Raw genomic sequence first — 18,306 nt, 5'->3', positions numbered from 1 at the left:
CAAGATTTCATAACCAGTAGTAAAGGAAGCAAGCTGCCTGTAGCCAAAAACAAACTTATTTAAAACCTTTCAGAATTTATACGGCAGTGTGTCTGTTTTTAACACAGGCTGTGGATACATCTTCAAATGTGTGATACGGGTGCGTATCCGCCTTACGCGCCTGGGTGGCTCAGCCGGTTAAGCATCTGACTCTTGATTTTGGCTCAGGTCATGATCTCAGGGTCTGAGAGATCGAGCCCCTGCGTCGGGCTCTGCGCAGACAGTGCGGAGCCCGCTTGGGATTCTCTCTCTCTGCCCCCTCCCTGCTTGCACACCCTCTCTCTTTCTCTCAAAATAAGAAAATAAACTGAAAAAAAATTTAAAACACAAAATGCAAATGTTTGATACGATACGGAGTTTCCACTAAAAAATGCCTTCACCAAGGGTTGGCACACGTTAAATATGTTTGGCTTTGTGGGCATACAGCTCTACCGTGACAGCACAAAAGCAGTCATAGATGATACACAGACACTGCAAGAACAGAGCTGTGTGCTAATAAAACTTTATTTACAAAGGCAGATGGTGCACCATGTCCGCCCCACTGCCCTGGTTTTCTGGTCGTTGCCTCAGATCCAGGAAGGTCTAATGACCACCTGCTGATCCTGGCAACAATTCAGTCTCAAAAGGCGTAGTTTTCTAAAAAGTTACTTTCATCCCTAATTACCCAGAAAATGTCCTGGACTCTCTCCTGAATCAGTGAAGCATTCGCACAGCTATTGTACACACTCAGGTGCCACGTCGATGTCCCAGTGTTTCCGAGATGGTTTCTCTTCCTCTTCAGTTACCCAGAGCCCTAGGTGATGAGGGAAGTAAGCACGTACAGACCCGTGAGATTTCTTTGAAGGAAATACTTCTTCAGGAAGAAGGGGAAGTTATAACCCTGAGTCAGCTGAAACTGCTTAATGTAATACTTCACTGATTCCACAGCCAACGTGTTTCTCCTGATACTTCTGGGGCGCGAGAGGGCACGGCAAAAGATGGTGCCCATCAATTATATACTTTTTTTTTTTTAATTTTGGCCCTGGGCTTTTAGATAGCCAATGCATTTATTAAAGTGTCCTGATAGCACTAGCCTTTTGCTGAGCAAAATTACTCACACAAGAAAACTATCTTGTTTTTATTCTGTTACTATCAACATCATCATACTACTGTTACTCTACTGCTTGGCGGTTCGCTTCTCTTGGTCCTTTCTTTTGTTTTTGTTTTTTTTTTTTTTGTCTTGTTTTGCTTTTATTTTTTTTAATCTTTATTTATTTTTGAGAGAGAGAGACAGACAGAGCATGAGCAGGGTAGGGGCAGAGAGAGAGGGAGACACAGAATCCGAAGCCGGCTCCAGGCTCTGAGCTGTCAGCACAGAGCCCGATGCGGGGCTCGAACTCACAAACCGCGAGATCATGACCTGAGCCGAAGTCGGACGCTCAACCAACGGAGCCACCCAGGTGCCCTGCTTCGTCCTTTCTTTTGTATCAGTTAACATTAGATTTGCCCAGGAGTGGCAGAAAGAGCTGCGGCTTAAACAAGACATAGTTAAATCTCCCTCATTTTGAGTCCAGAATAAGGTGGTCCAACGATCGGTCCAGCGGGGGCTTCCTCGTGTGAGGAACATACATTCACTTCTGTGCCACACGTACATCTGTTACCCAGACAAGAGAACTCTTTATAGGGCAAATGTCCTACTATTCAAATTTTTTAAAAGAATTTTAAAAGAAACTTCCCTCCCCCCACACATACTCACACACACACACTTAAACTAGCAGTAAGTAGAGAAGTGAAAACTCAGTTTGGGGTTTTTTGTAATATTTCTTTTTTTTTAAGTTTATTTTATTTATTTTAAGAGAGGGAGAGATAGGGCACGAGGGGTAGGGGCAGGGAGAGGGAGAGAGAAGCTTAAGCAGGCTGCATACTTACACATAGCCCAACTCGGAGCTCGATCCCACGACTCTGGGATCATGACCTGAGCCAAAATCAGTCAGGCACTCAACCGAATGAGGCACCCACGTGTCCCAAGTTTGAGTTTTGCTTAAAGATAAAATCTAATTGGAATGTATTCATTCCATGGCTACTAAATTCTGTTACACATGTATATAAATTCTTTCCTATGTAATAAATACAAGTTAAATTACACCTATTCATGTTTTAAAGTATGTACAGCTTATAAAATAATAACCATAATCCTTTGTCTTACGATAACATATTTCTTTACTCAAGAAGTGCAAAGGAACCAGTATTTGTTTTTTGACCATCACTAAAAATACTGCTCACAAATATTCCAAAAACATTTCCCTATTTATCTATTTTTTTTACTTAAACTGAAGCCGAATCATACTTCTAGAAATAAATAATCACTAAAAACTATCTAGTTTACATTTTCCCCCAGTATTAACCTGTTGTCACGAAATTGCTGGCTAATCTATAAATTATCATTTCATTTCCCCTCAGAGCTGGGCTGTTAACAGAAAGAGGGAGTCTCTCTTAAAAAAAAAAAAAATCTGAAAGTCACATTTATAAAAAAGCATAACCTGTTGTTTTGCTTTGGCTCAAGACGCCTGGTCTGAAAATATCAGAATCCAGCCTCCCAGTTTACCCTTAGTTTAGGACTAGGAGGAGGGTTGGGGAGAAGAAAAGTCCCTTGACTAGCATAGCAGGTGAACTCCCTTGAATACCCTCCACGAATTATCCCAGTTGTCCAAAATGGGCTGTTTTAGGCAGGACCACCTGACTCAGCATACATTTCTTCAAGCGGAGCAGCCTTTGAAGCCCGAGTCCGGTTCTGAGCAGGCAAGAGAACTGAGGCTTTCCGCTCCTTCGCACTCTCCCTCCTCCGCGTAGATGTGAGGCCGGTGACCAGTGTCACCTGCTAGGGCGTCAAGGCCACAGAGCTTCTGGAGAAGAGCCAGGGGAAGAGAAGGTAAGTGCCAGGTTCTTCCACACGTCGTCCGTTTTCTCCAGGGTCCACGGGGGGCCGGGGGGGGTGGGGAGGGGAAGGTGGGGGGGGACTGCCCCGGTGCAGTGTTAATGGCGCGCTGTTCTTTGTCCCCGGCTGTCTCAGAAGTTTCTACAGACTCAGAAACGGCAGCCGAGGGGAAGGAGACCACCCTCCCGCTCCCCAGCTGCTCTCCCGGAGGGAACCGTGGCGAGCTCGCGGTCTGCGCGTCCTGGCTCCCCCCCCCACACCCCCGCCTTGACCCCTTGGGTGAGCCTCGCCACCCGCACCCTGATGCCCCCCCCTCCTGGCTCCTGCTGTCCCGCCCCCACCTGCCAGCCTCCACTGAGCAAACTCCCGCTCATCCTTCAGGGCCCAAGGCATCTCTCTGCGAAGACTTCTCTGGCTTGTTCTGGCCCGAGAGACTCACTAAATGTTTGCCGGACAGACTCCCACCTGCTTGCTTTCCAGCACCTCGGGGAGGGTGCCGTCTGGACCTGAGCCACGTCAGCCCAGGTGGGAGCGGGTTTAGCGGCAGATCCTGAGAGGGCGAGCTCACAGAGGGCACGGGGACGTTCAGAACCAGAGGGCCCAGAGCCCGAGGAGGAGGAGGCGGGAGAAGGCCGGAAAGAGGAAGTGGAGGGGTCCTGGACACCATCTCTGTCCCCAAGCTCCCCGCTGTACCCAGCTTCTTGGGGCTCACGGGAGCCCCTCCCAGGCTCTGTGTTCAGCGGGAGACGCAGCGTCTCAGCCCCGTGTCCACAGGCGCCCACAGGTAGGCCCCTGCCCGCGTCCGCTCGCTCGGGGACTGTGGTCACCGTCTGGCCATCACCCCGGGGGGCGGGGGGGCGGGGGAGGAAAGGAAGCGCCTCCAGCTGGCGACGTGCACACGCTCTGGCCGAGGCCTCACCAGTCCCCTCACGTCCCCCCAGGGGCGCTGGAGGGATCATGAATGACAACCCGCAGCGGGGTCCGCGCTGTGCAGGCTCAAAACCCCCGAGGCTGACGACGCGGCAGCGGCCCCTGGGCCCTGATGCAGCAATTTCAGAGGCCCCGCAAGATCAACAGCTCATCGTCAAGCCCCAACTAAGGTAGAAGGCTCATCGGGGAAGGAACCGGGCCTTTAATCTGCTGATTTCCTCCACCGATTCCACCGAGCACAGCGGTCCGGGCTCGTACCCAACACAGGCCGCCTTCCTGCCTGGAGGATGGAGGACGACCCGGGCTGGACCCAGCGGGCGGGCACCTTTGGCCCGTCCCCACGACCCCCTGGGTGCAGCTGTGTGCCACTAGGGGCTGCCAGATGCCACGTGACCATCCCCAGGTGCCGGTGACTCTATCCGCCGGGTGTGCAGTGAGCCGCTCGCTCGGGTCTCCCTGCAGGCAGGTGGATGGGGGGCCCCCTGGATGTTGCTCAAAGCTGGGGGTGGCCATTCAAGGAGAGGGGCCCTCGGCGGCCCCCGGTCCAGCCTTGGGTCTGAGCACCCGTCACCCGCTCTGTCCTCCATCCTTGGCCACCACGTGTCAGGCGTGACGCGGCCCTGTCCCCACAGGGAGAGACGGGCAGACGCTGCGGTCTGGGTGGCCCATTCCCCATCCTCCCCGCCCGCAGCGGGGCCGATGACGCCTCAGGACGCAGCCAGGACCGTGCGGGACACTCGGCCCCCTCCCAAAGGTGCCGGGACCGTGTGCCTTCGCTTCCAGACTTGGAGACATAAAGTATTTGTGGTTTTGTCCGTCCGCTGGGCTGGGGAGGGACCACGCTCCCTGTGGCCTCGGGGCCTCACCGAGGTGCGGAGCTCCCACCCCAGGGACTGGCCGGGCCCCAGAGGGACCTGACACAGGGCAGGCCCCAGGCGGTGACTGTGGAGCGCCAAGGTCTGGTTCCTCAAGCCACAGTGGCGCCACCCTGCCTGCCACCCATCCTCACGGCCAGGGGAGCATCGCTCGGCTTCGCCAAACAGGGTCCGGGGACCTGGAGTCAGAGGCAGAAGCAGAAGCCACACTGACAAAAGGAAGCCTTTCCCACCTGGCTCAGGGTCTCCGCCATCGTCCCTGCGCTCGCTTCCGGGCATCGTCTGGGCACCACGGCATCCCGGTACACCTGCGAAGCCAACCAGCAGAACCCCAACACCAGTGAGGGGGGCCCTTCACCTTCCTGACCTCCGCTGCCCGGCAGGGACAGGGCCACCTCCCAGCCGGAGGGCCACCCCAGGGACTGGCAGGCCAAGGACTGTGTGCACACATGTCCCCTATTTGAGCGTTGGGAGAGAGGGGAGGCCCGGCAGGTGCCGATGCTGGACCTTTCAATGCAGCGGCTCTGGGGGGCTGGGGAAGGGAGCCCCGGCAGGACCAGCCAGCAGGCTTTAGGTAGGTTCGCAAACTCCATTCAGTGAGCAGATGATTCTGGAAGAGCTGGTCCTGGCTCTCAGTGGTGGGCGGGCACCCTTCACTCACTTGGCAAGTGTCTGCGGGTCTGGGGCTTCGGGCCTGGCAACGGCTGGGGCACCGCGGTGGGGAAGCGCGCTAAGCCCGCAGCATGCACAACCGAATCGCGGGAGTCGGGGCTGCTTGGGGCCAGGCAGGCAAGGCGCCTGGGGCACGAGAGCAAGGCGGCCTCGCTCCCGTGCTCACACAGGTGCAGGGCCAGCACCTGAGGGTGAAGAGGAACAAGAGTGAGGCGCTGGGGAGCAGCAGTGAGGGGGACCCCACCCAGCCGGGGCCAGGGAGGCCTCTCGGGAGGAGGGGGAGCGGGAGGAAGGAACACCAGGGCCACCGAGGAGGAGGGCCTTCCAGGTGGAAGGCCCAGCAGAGGCCCGCAGTCCAGGGGGAGCACGGAGAGACTGGAGCCCGAGCGGCAGGTGGAGGCCAGGCATGAGCGGAACATCCCAGAGGACCCTGGGCCACAAGGCTGCGGGCTGTTTCCCAAGTGCGGCGGGAGGCCGTCGGGAAGTTTTAAACTGGACGCAATTCCATACGATTTGTGTTTTAAGACACTGACGTGACTCCCGGCCATCCCTGAGCGCAGGGGTACTTGTGGCGGTCCAGAGAAGCGTGTGAAAAATGGGAAAGTCTGGGACAATTTCATGTATATATAAAACCTCACATGTCCACATAGGATATCAGTTGTACAAGTTCACGTGTAACACACACACATGTATACACACACACACACCCATCTACACACATATCTGCCTACCTGCCACATCACACCGACTGACCTGAACTAAACTCACTTAGCCAAAGAGCAAGTGTGGACGGCTACAAAGAGTGCTGAGGACTCGCGGCCCCGACGAGGGCGCTGGCTGGGGATGCTGTACCAGGTTTGGCTCTTGGAGATAGAGACCTCTCCTGCCACCCGGGCCCTTCACCAGGCGCTCACTGGTCGGACACTGGTCCTTCTCCGTCTCCAGTGAGACTCGGGGCCATTCTGCCCGAGCGCAGACAGCATGTGCCCCCGCCCTCACCAACGGGACAGCTTCCCGGCCTCGCACTGAGTCACTGGCTTCAGCCTGTGTCCCCGGGGCCACGACTCCCCCAGGACACTCCAGCGAGAGTGCTTGAATTTCATTTTAACTATGTGCACATTATTTGAACATATTATTGAATGCTATTTTTATAATATAATGGAAAATCATTTACGTCTTTTTAATTGAGTCCTCCCCCAACATGTTCATAAAAGCAAAAGTGTCACAATTTGCTTTCATGAACTTGGATGAAATTTTCATCTCCTGTTTGCTTAATCAAAGCAGATATTGATATTATAAATCGATCTACCTAAAAACTTAATATTTGAAACTGCCTGTTGGCGTAAATTCAGATTTTCTTGATATTTTAACAACCGATTTACAACATTGTAAATGTTGTAAATGTTGTGGGGCAATGAATCAGGTGCTGGGATAACAGGATTTTGCATTCTTCATCCACAACGTCTCACTGGTATTTTTTGTTTTTCAGCAGAACCACTGTTTCCACTGATTGCTCTGGCAATGGGTCTACGTTGTGAGTGTCAGTATACTCGAAGTGGGTATTAATAAGAAGCCTCCCTTATCTGTTTTACTTATAATGGCATTCTTCCCAGGATCTTAGATGAACAGAAGAATTTTGCTGCTAGTAAGGTCTAGGAACAAAACGAACCAGAGGGCCTCTGGGGCCCTCTTCGCTCAAAACTTCTGTAAGCCTGTGAAGAGGATGGCAAAAGAATATTCGGGCCGTGGCCAAGTTCTTAGCAACTCGGCAGCAAAAGGAATTTGCCAGGGACTGAAAAACTCTATGCTTCCAAGTCTAGATGTGTGGTTTTTTTTACTTATTTCGAATTCATTCTCCACACTCACGCCTCCTTTTCGTTCATTTGGGTGTTGGGCAGAATTTCTCGAATTTCCAATTTTCAGGGCTTTCCACAGCTGTTAGCAAGGTAAGGGAACCCTCTCCCTGGTGACACATCCATCTGTACTTACGGGAGTAGAATATTTGTTCCTCGTGCCTCTTGGCTCAAAAGGCATGTCACAACCCTTAATTTTAAAAAGGATGAAAAATACATAAATCAGTAAAGGAAAAGTAACACGGATGGCTTCATATTAATTTTCCAAGGATGCAAACGTGTAACTAGACATTCTTGCAATCACATCGCTTCTAACTTTTGTACTACAGGTATAATAATTCCAGTGATGGCAATGTTGTTGTCCATAGCAAAAATCCACAAGCCAGCTACATGGTGCTTTGTGGAGATGGAGGATGAAAACGTGAGATTTTCAAGCCCCATCTTTGGTCTAGGAAGGCCCAAGGAAGGCTCGCTTTGCGCCATGGGCGTAGGCTCAACATCTGCGTATGAGACACATTCATCCCTGGGACCCAGAACCGGCTACACTTTTTGCAGGGCCCGCTGCAAAATGAAAACGTGGGCCCCTTGTCCAAACAGTAAGACTTTCAAGGTGGTGACAACAGGGCTTTAAACCAGGCACGGGGCCCTTGTGAGCACAGGGCCCCGTGTGACCGACCAGGTCCAGGCCCACGAAGCCAGCCCTTCCAGGGTTAGAGGGGCACGTTCACAAATACACAAGCCCACTCAAGCGTGGGTCCACGGCATCATCTTTGTGCAAAAAAGAACAGCACGTTTTTATCTTAGCTCAAACACAGCCTGAGAAAAGAGAATGAAATGATAGAGATCATGAATTCTTTTATAGAAGTTTTCCATCATAGAAATTGTGGCTTTTTGGACCTTGAATACCTCTTTTAGTTGTTGCCAAACTGTACATTTTTTGTTAAAGTCGTACCTAGTTATGCTGGTGAAGTCCAAATAAGGTCTCTATTTGAGACCCGTATTAGTAGTGTTGTACCGGGGCACGTGGGTGGCTCAGTTGGTTAAGCATCTGACTCTTGATTTCAGCTCAGGTCATGATCTCATGGTTCCTGAGTTCAAGCCCCACATCGGACTCTGCACTGACAGTGTGGAGCCTGCTTGGGATTCTCTCTCTCCCTCGCTCTCTGCCCCTCCCCCAGTTGTGCCTGCTCGCTCTCTCTCTCTCTCTCTCTCTCTCTCTCAAAAATAAACATTAAATACAAATTTAAAAACAATAGTGCTGTACCAAAGTCAGTTTTCTGGTTTTGATAAAATGTTATGGTTGTGTTATCTTTGGGGGAAGCTGAGTGAAAGTGTACACAGAAACTCTCTGGCCTATTTTTACAATTTCTTCCAAGCCACATGATTTCAGAAAAACCACTTTTTAAGGCCCCACGCCCAACATGGGGATCGAACTCACAACCCTAAGATCAAGAGTCACGTGCTCCACTGACTGAGCCAGCCGGGCTCCCCCCGCCAACCAAGAAAAATCATTCCAAAAATCAAAGCAATAGTTCTAGAATTTGTACATAGAGGGCATGAAGACACAATGCAGGAGGATGTCAGGGCTCAGTCGGCAGGAGGGCTGAAATGTGATTGGGGCCAAAGCCACGTGTTTGTAATCTTATGGGTTATCTCAGGTACCCTTAGATGGACACAAGAAAATGTATTTCTTTGTGGGTGTTCTAAAAAGAAGCATCATACTTGATCAAAACTATCAAACAACAACTCTTAACAGCCAACGATCACCATAGCTAGTTAGGTAAATGAGAAGGTTTTCATTGACTGTGTTTGTTCTACCGGCATCACAGAATCTTCTACAAGGGCTGCCTCTCAAGGGAGCCAACTGTCAAACATTAGGGGTTCTTACCGCAACAGGCGGTGAGCTTCTGTAATGCACTGAAGTCCCCAAGATGAAGTATTCCTGCTCTGCTGTTCTTGACGCAGGTGCGAGCACGTCGTGTGCATCCTGGGGGGCGGGGGAGGCGGATGTTGATTTACTCGGAAGACAACGCATTTCCCTCCAGCTGCAAGCAGAGCGCGCGTGTGCGTCCTTCCGCACCTTTCCCTCGCACTATGCTCATGTGCAGATAGAAGCTAGTGTGAGGAGAAGGGGGTGGAAGGGGAGAGAAAGGTGGAAAAATGCAAGAGCAGAGCTGGGGACAGAGCAGGTGGCCCACCATGACTGTAGGCAGGGACTGGAACATTCCATCCGTAGTGCTGCAGATGCCCGAAAACCAAGGGTGTGCATGCACAAGACCTAGCCAGTGACACAGACCAATGAAGCTGCATTCAAGGGTGGGGCTGTCGGCAATTTCTGCTTTGGGTGTCTGTTATTCTGTTAGGCCCTTCGATGGCGAAACAAAATTTCCAAGAGAATAAAGCAGGGAGTGGATCTTAATGGTGGCTTTAACAAAGCTCATGCTTTGCGGCAGATTTTAACATATCAGGTTACCCAATGAATCATACGTGACACCTTGACTGAGGGAAGGTGTGTGAGTGGCACTGTATTTAACCCATCACCACAGGGGAAGTTACTATTTGCAGGACTTTCACTTTCTGGGTGAAAGGAACCCAGAGGCACATGGAGAAGCAGAAGCGGCAGGCCTCGATCACCCTCCCCCGGGGGTTCTGGGAAAGAGTCAGCGGGTGGGGCCTGCAGGGTGCATGCCTAGGACACGCTCAATGCTTCTGGCCTCTGGAAGCTGATAGGCCCCTCGACGCAGCTCACACGGTATCGGTGTGCAAGGTGTGCAAGAGAGAAGGAGCAGTCGTCCTCCCCCAGGGGCATGGATTGGTGGGCGGGACGCCCGTGGACCGGCCCCTGCTCACCCCCAGCCAAGCACCTGCTCAATAATTTATGGCAGCCCGGATTAACTCGCTGTCTTTGAAGTCGGATCATCTATCACGTAGAGAAGGGAAGATTTGGCCGGTTTGGGAACACGGGTTTAAATGACGTTGAGTTGCAGGGTGAGACAATGCTTCCCCCTCTGACTCCTCATCCACACTCCTGATGGCATCGGGGGCGGGGGGGGGGGGTCTCCACCTGGTGACAGCGTGGCTCTCCCGTCTCTGCCTTCTTCAGAGACCCGAGCCTTTGGCAGGTGGCATTTTCTACCCAGAGTTACGGGGTTCTAGTTCGATTGTATCTACTTTCCACTTCTCAGCTCTTTGTACAGGTAAAACTAGTTTTTTGTTTACCATTGAAATATAGGATTTCCTGTTTAAAGAAACGTGCTTTATCCGGACAGAAATCCACTGAAAGAAATATTGTAAAAAGGACACTGGCACGGGTGGCATGTGCGTGTGGCAGAAGGTCGTGAAGGTGGCACCGCTGAGGCTGAAATCTGGGCGTGGGGCCACCGGATGCTGCTGACCTGTTAGGCCGGGTGGAGTCACAGGGCTTTGCGGGTGAGGCAGGGGGCAGGCAGGCATGGAGCGGGCTCGCAGAGGGGCGTGAGGGATGTGGGCTGGGGGCTCCCTGCCGCGGGAACCCTCCGCAGAGCCACCCTCCGTCTAAACCCAAGCAGCCGATGGGCCGTGCTTACCTGAGCACCGAGCTCGGCCTCCGCCCCCGCTGTGTTTAGCAACCGGACTGACATCTGATCCCTGACATCTGGCCTTCCCTGTGGGCACACGGAAAGAAATATGACGGGGTTGAAATTACAGACGGCAGAAATAAAGGCAGAGAGCAGGAGTAACATCCCAAACACGGATCAACACCCTCACAGGAAACGTCCCGACTCTGGAAAATACACCTATCCCGTAAATCCAGACCACGGCTTCGGAACTGCTGGTCAGGAGGCAGAGTTTCTTGTTCTGTGTCTCACAGGAAATGATGGTGAAAAAGACTGTTGTGATGGGGCCTCAGAGTCCAAAGCTCATTCTCTTCCAAGGCTCGCGGCAACACTCTCGGGGTCCCCGGGGTTGGGCCGTGCTGTGCGTACTGGAGAGTTTGTACCATACCTCCTGCCTTCTCGACCCCACCCCGGGAGGGCTCAGAGCAGTCCTTTGTGGGCACACAGGCAGGTGCACCCACACCATGGCCCAAGGCGGTCGCTTCCCTTTCCCTCACGCCAGGAAGGAAGAGCAAATGTGAGAAGAAGCCGAGGGGTCTGGGTCACCGCCAGCTTCTCCAACCACCCATCACTTCTGAGAACATCTCCCTGTTTACTCAAGCACATGGCCAAAGTGAATTGGACTGTCTTTTCCCAAAAACGTCTCACTTGGCGCGACAAGTCTCTTGTTGTCCCAGGAGAAAGTTGTGGGTGGAGATCCGAGACAAGAGCAAGATGGGGCGTCCCGTGTCCCCCGCGCAGGAAGGGTGGTGCTCCCTCCGCGCATTTCTTGGCTTTCGGTTTTTAGATCAACCACCACTTCCAGGTGAAGTGAGGCAGGAGAGCTTGCAGCGCCTTCCTTGCGCTGCCCGGCCGACCCCAGCCCAGGGCTGCTGTGACGACAGCCAGCAAGGTCAGCGGCGGTGGCAGCAGCTTTGCAAACCCAACAGTCACCTGCCGATCGCCTTGTGTCTTGGGGAGGGTGAGAAGCTTCCACGGGCAGGTCTTGCTTGATCCACAGCCGGTCTCTAAGGTGGACTTTGCCATCCCTGGTGCGCAGGTGAGGACGTGAGGGTGAGTGGCGCGCTCGCTGTGACGAAGCGAATGAGAAGTCCCTGACAGGCTGGTGAGCTCGGTGCCCAGCCTCGGCTGGGAGAGGGCGGAGGGCCGGGTTGTGCCTCACCCCTGCCCCAGGCGGTTCACGGGTGAGCCTCACACACTCTCCATCTAGAGAAGCTCCACGCGGCAGACACCGTCTGCCTCTAACCAAGGCTTCTGCACCTCAGCGCGGCTGGCACCTCAGCCAGCCCCCTCCCTGTCCTGTGCACTGGAGGACATTTGGGAGCCGCCCTGGCCTCCCTCCACCCCCTGGAAGCCAAAAACACGTCTCCCCAGCCCAACCCGTTACGACCATCAGAATCGTCTCCGGACATCGCCACGCGTCCCCCGGGGGTGCTGAATTGCCCCTAGTTGACAATGACCGACCTAATGCAAGAAATCAATGTAGTTGAGCTGGACAATTTTCACGGGATTTTTTTTTTTTTTTTTTTTTTTTTTGCCCATTTTCCACTCAAACATGCGTGAGTTTGAAGCGATGAGAGAAGGCACGATGAATGGGAAGGTGTGCCTTGTGAATTGCGGACATCACCAGCATGAAACACGACGCGTGAGGCCCCGTTACCTGGGTCGAGATGGCTTTGCTCTCATCGTTATACATGATCAGCGTCTGCTGGCCTTGGTCACGTGGGACAGACCGTCCGTGCCCCGTGGCTTCGGAGCCACAATAGCACCGCAGCAGGAACAGCAGAGCCACTACAATGAGACCAGGCAGGACAATGAATCGGACGGGGGTTTTGACGGGATCTGGTTCTGATAACTTGCAACTCGGCCGTGAGTGGACACGGCCAAACTGGGCCGCGATCGTCTCTGTAGCTGTGGGACTAGTGCAGCGTGGGGCCCGAGCAGGTGCCAGATCACTATTGGTTGAATCGATTCATACCATGCGATCGATAATATCGTATTGTTTATTTGAGAATCTAGCGTCCTCGTCAGCCTCCTACCAGCCCAGGAGCCTAGATATCTGTACACTGTGGCCCCCAGCGTTACTGCAAAGCATAGCGTTCATCTACGGGCTCCGTTGCTATCAACGGCCGCGGCTGAATAGAAGCTGCTCTCGCCAGACAGGCAGCATGTCCGACCAGGTCGGGGAAGTCTGATCTGAGTCCGTGACTCCGATGAGCCTAGGGGTCATTTTCAAGGCATCCCACTGATCTCTGCCATCTTCCGCTCCCCACCCCGGAGGGAGGACTCCACACTGCCGGCTGACAGGCCGGGGAGAGGAGCCGCATCCCGAGGACAGTTCCGCAGACCACTGACCTGCTAGAGCCACGAACGCTGCAGAGGGAGGGACCAGGGCCCCCACGAGGAGCCCAGCTCCTGTGACCGACGGCTCCGCACATGTGACTCCATCAGGGCAGGAACAGACCCTCACGTGGACGGTCTGCTTCCGGGAAAGTCCCTGTTTGTCTCTGATGAAAAGTGGCACTGAGTAATTCCCAGGCGGGAGGCTTCTCAACATCCAAAGTTCAACTGACCGACCTGCAAAAGGAAACGGACCTTGCGTGCAATTCACTCGTTCATTTGCTTATCTGCTCAGCAGATATTTACTAAGTGCCTACCATGTGCCAAGGCTCTGTACAAAAGTTAGCCAACTTCGAAGTGAGAGGGAACAGTCACCAAGACCACCCCCACTTGTGACACCTGCTACAAGTCCGTGGCTTCTCAACCACGCTCAGGTTTGAACATTTTCTCCAAGGACCCATAGAACTCACTGAAGGCTGTGTGCTCATAGTTATGGTTTATCACAGCAAGCGGATAGAGATTAAAATCAGTCAGGGCAGGAAGCACATAGGGCAGAGTCCAGAGAAGTATCCGTGGAGTCAGGACGGTGTCACTTTCTGTATCTGTCAGGACAGCGTCACTTCCCGCGTAGGTAAGTGACAACATTCTTGGAGCAAGGCCAACCAGGAAAGCTCACTGAGCCTTGTGTCCAGAATCTTTCTCAAGACTCAGTCATGTAAACCTGGCCAGCCACCTGTACAGCTGACCCCTGGCCCCAGCATTTTTGGAGATGGCCGGATGCCCACAGGACCCATAGCGTCCACCCTAAATCCCAGTGTTCCTATCCGATTGGCACAAGACCCCAGGTAAGCAGAAACACTCCTTTCAGGCAGGACGTCCCAAGGGCCTAGAGAGCAACTCCCGGAAGCCAAGGGCAAAGGCCAGAGCTCTTGTGGGAAAAAGTTCAGTGTTTCCCTACACACTCTGGGTCTGGGAACCATAAACATGAGCTCACAGTGGCAACTAAAAGACATGCGCCATTCTGCAGATACGCTGCTAGAAGCTCAAAGGAGAATGTTGACAATGGATGCCAGTGGTTCCTCCCGGTAACAGCACCCCTGTTTTCCTTTGGGAGAGCCGCACCTCCGGAACCCGCAGCCCAGGTGGGTCAGGAGGTGTAAAGCCCAGATCCCAGCGTGGTTCTGCGTGGACTCGGAACCAGCCAGTCCACATATCTGCCCTTCCCAACTCCCAGCAGGCGACCCAGGTCACACAGTGACATACGTCTTCTTGTCAGGTGCTAGGATGGGTCCTAGGGACTCCTGGAAGCCACCCTGCCACCCCAGAGGAGAGCCTGCGTGCAAAAGAAGAAACCCGGAGAAAGGCAGAGCCACAGTAAGGACAGACATTGTCCAGGGATGTCCCTTGAGCACCTAGACCCAGTTCTGCTGGAACACAGGCTTACCTGGCATCTTTCTCAGTTACATAAGCCAATAAATTCCTTTTTTGCCTGTGTCTGTGAGAGTCAGGTTGCCTTCAATCCTTTATCCTTGGCCAGAACAAATACTCACCCCGATTTGCCCCCAATTTCCATGTGTCTTCTGCATTTCCCCACAACTTGTCCAATTCAAACGTGAACGGGTCTGCAAAGGGCTCCAGATCTCCATCCTCCGCTTCCAGGAGGAGCGTCTCGTTCGCCGCAGACTCACAGACCTCCATGTATCGAGAATGCGGATGGAGAGCGGGGGCATTGTCATTGATGTCGGACAGGAAAAGCATCAGGGTCCCCGTCCCGGTCTGCGGCGGGAGGCCTTGGAACACAGGGATTCCAGACAGGGTTGCTCATTAATGAAAGAACCTTTTCCACTCGCACAAATCCCTGGAAAATGAGCCCTGCCGCCCTCCGGGGAAGAGAGCTGATCCACAGAAAGACTGACTCCATTTCCCTTTCAAAGTCGTAAGCTTTACAGTAGGTGTTTGACCTGTCTTCCTGCTTTTTGGAAAATTTGGAATCTCTGGGGAGGGTACGTGAACAAAACGCTTGCCACCCAAAATCATTTGTAGAACCAGGTGGGATAGAATCATTCGTTTTTCTGGGTGTCGATCATGCCAGGCATCAAGAAGGGGGTGGGACAGGAGTGAAACGGGTGTGAGGTGGTGACTGAAATGGTCTGTATCTTGGCTGAGTCCACATCAGAATCCTGGTTGTCACTACAGTTTTATAGTGTCAGCCACCAGGGGACACCAGATAATGGGTACTCTGGACCCCACTACATCATTTCTTCAGATCCCTGGAAGATGGACCCCCTTTCTTTCTCCTCACTTAAGACTGATTGGGGGATGCCCGGGGGCGGGGGAGGGGCTCAGTCAGTTAAGCATCTGTCTCCCGATCTCAGTCCATGATCTCACGGTTTGTGGGATCGAGCCCCACATGAGGCTCTGCACTGACAGTGGGGAGCCTGCTTGGGATTCTCTTTCCACACCCCCTCCCACTCAAAATGAATTAAAAAAAAAAAAACGATTGGGAACACAGATTTTTTGTTTTAAATTTTTTTTTCAACGTTTTTATTTATTTATGGGACAGACAGAGACAGAGCATGAACGGGGGAGGGGCAGAGAGAGAGGGAGACACAGAATCGGAAACAGGCTCCAGGCTCCGAGCCATCCGCCCAGAGCCTGACGCGGGGCTCGAACTCACGGACCGTGAGATCGTGACCTGGCTGAAGTCGGATGCTTAACCGACTGCGCCACCCAGGCGCCCCAAGGGAACACAGATTTAATATCTTCCTAACCTAACCAACATTCTACTCATTAATCGTGCAAATGGGATATACACCTACATTTCCCTTAAAACCTGGGTTTGAATTCACAGATTTCCTTCAAGGCAATTAACTAAAGTTATTTGAAAGTTGTGATTTATTCAACTTTGGTTTCGGCAGGTTTTTTTTTTTAATTTTTTTTAATGTTTTTATTTATTTTTGAGAGAGAGAGAGAGCATGATCAGGGGAGGGGCAGAAAGGGAGGGAGTCATGGAATCCTGAGCAGGCCCCAGGCTCTGAGCTGTCAGCACAGAGCCTGACACAGGGCTCGAATTCACAGAGTGTGAGATCATGACCTGAGCTGAAGTCGGACGCTCAACCGACTGAGCCACCCAGGCACCCTGGTTTCAGCAGGTTTAAAAGTTCAGCCATGGGAGATCAGAGACAGTAGTGTTGTAACACGCTCACAGAACTGCCCGGCCAGGTTTATGACAAATTTGTCCCATATGGTCACACTTGTCAGAGCTTATAAGCCATTCCCAGTACAGAGACACTGTGCTAAGTATTTATCACCCACCACCGGCTTTGAGAAAGAGCTAAAGAGCTGCTTTATGGCGAGATGGAACAGACACTGGGTCCGATGGTGCCTTCCTCATCGACTCAATCTTCTGAATCTTCTGCCCCTCCCCTGCTCACACTCTGTCTCTCTCTCAAAAATAAATAAACATTAAAAAAAAATGGGTGCCAGTAGCTGCCTAGTGATAAAAAGATTTACAGTTTTCCAGGTTGGGCCGAAAGACTGTCACTAGAGTTATTTTCCCTCAGGAAGCCAGGAAACACACTTTCCCGCCTAATTTTGGGTCAACACTTACCATCGTCAATAGCGTGAGCAATGATTACGTAAAAGCTATCGTTTACGTAAGGAGATTCTCGGTCAATTTGCTTCCTGGTGGTGACTGTTCCTGAGAGTTCATCTACTGTGACCCAACTTGCCGGGTCACGAACCAGTTTATACCTTGTAGAAGGAAACACACACGATTTTAAAAAGTAAGAAGTTACATCAAAAGGCAAATCAAAATATATCACGGCAGACACAGATTCTATCGCAAGTAATGTGGGGAATTGTAAGTGAGCTCAAATAGAATTTGTCCTTTTGTGTCTGGCATATTTCACAGAGCGTAAGGTCGACAAATTCATTCATCCGTGTTGTAGCATATTACAGAATTTCCTTCCTTTTTAAGGCTGAATAACATCCCATCATATATATATACCCCGTTTTGCTTCTCCACTGACCCGTCAGTGAGCACTTGGGCTTCCTTGGCATTTTAGCTATAGTGAATAATGGAGCTTTGAGTGTGGGCGTACAAATATCTTTTCGAGGTCCTGCTTTCAATTTTGGGAGCATATAGCCAGAAGTGGAATTATGGGTCACATGGTGTTCTACTTTGAATTTTTTGAAGAACCACCATCCTGTTTTGTGCAGTGGCTGCACCGACTTCTATTGTCACCAACTGTGCACAAAGGTTCCAATTTCTCCACATCTTCGCCAACACTTGTTTTCTGGCTTTTTGATAGACGTCATCCTAATGGGCGTGGGGTGGGGTCTCATTGTGGTTCGGAATCGCACTTCTCACATGATTAGCGACGTTGCGTATCTTTTCACGTGCCGACTGGCCATTTGTAGATCTTTTTTGGAGAAATGTCTATTCAAGTCCTGTCCACTTTGGGACTTGCTTGTTCTTGTTTTTCTGTTGCTGAGTTATAGGAGTTCTCTGTATATTCTGGATATTAATCGCTTATCAGATATAGGACTTGCAAGGACTTTCTCCCATCCTGTGGTCAGTTTTTTACTCCATGAATAGTGTCTTTTAATGCACAGGATGTTCTGATTTTCATGAAGTCCAATCTGACTCTTTTTTTCCTTTGTTATCTGTGTTTTTGGTGTCACATCCAAAAAATCATTCCCAAATCAAGGTCATGAAGCTTTTCTCCTATGCTTCCTCTAAGAGTGTTTATTGATTTTGGTCTTACATTTAGGTCCTGATCCATTTTGAGTTAATTTTTGTGTATGGTATCAGGTGACCTGTTCGTGTATTTGGATCTTCATGTGAGTTTCCTATAGACAGCATCTAGTGGGACCACATGGTTTTTTTTTTTAAGTGATTTATTTATTTTGAGAGAGAGAGAGAGTGCATAAGCACGATAGCATGTGCAAGTGGGGGAGGGGCAGAGAGAGAGTGAGAGAGAGAATCCCAAGCAGTCTCCATGCTGTCAGCACAGAGCCCAACTTGGGGCTTGATCCCACAACCCTGGGATCATGACCTGAGCCGAAATCAAGAGTCCGACTCT

General features: G+C 51.8%; 1 protein-coding gene across 1 annotated transcript in view; it reads right to left on the bottom strand.

Annotated features, from left to right (window-relative positions):
- Window positions 1–1,309: 1,309 nt before the first annotated feature.
- CDH26 (cadherin 26) overlaps window positions 1,310–18,306 on the bottom strand; it is a 42,579-nt gene continuing 25,582 nt past the window's right edge. The window contains 10 exon segments of the mRNA XM_025932471.2: window positions 1,310–2,801; window positions 2,803–2,921; window positions 4,992–5,066; window positions 7,420–7,473; window positions 9,172–9,270; window positions 10,850–10,927; window positions 12,540–12,670; window positions 13,235–13,456; window positions 14,770–15,009; window positions 16,830–16,972. Coding sequence (XP_025788256.2) covers window positions 2,741–2,801; window positions 2,803–2,921; window positions 4,992–5,066; window positions 7,420–7,473; window positions 9,172–9,270; window positions 10,850–10,927; window positions 12,540–12,670; window positions 13,235–13,456; window positions 14,770–15,009; window positions 16,830–16,972 — 1,222 coding nt within the window. The 3' untranslated portion in view covers window positions 1,310–2,740.

This window comes from Puma concolor, chromosome A3 (genome assembly GCF_028749965.1).
Source record: "Puma concolor isolate L17-30 chromosome A3, mPumCon1.1.hap2, whole genome shotgun sequence".
NCBI lineage: Eukaryota > Metazoa > Chordata > Mammalia > Carnivora > Felidae > Puma > Puma concolor.
Note: the sequence above shows the minus strand (reverse complement) of the source record. Positions and strands in the feature narration are given on the sequence as shown.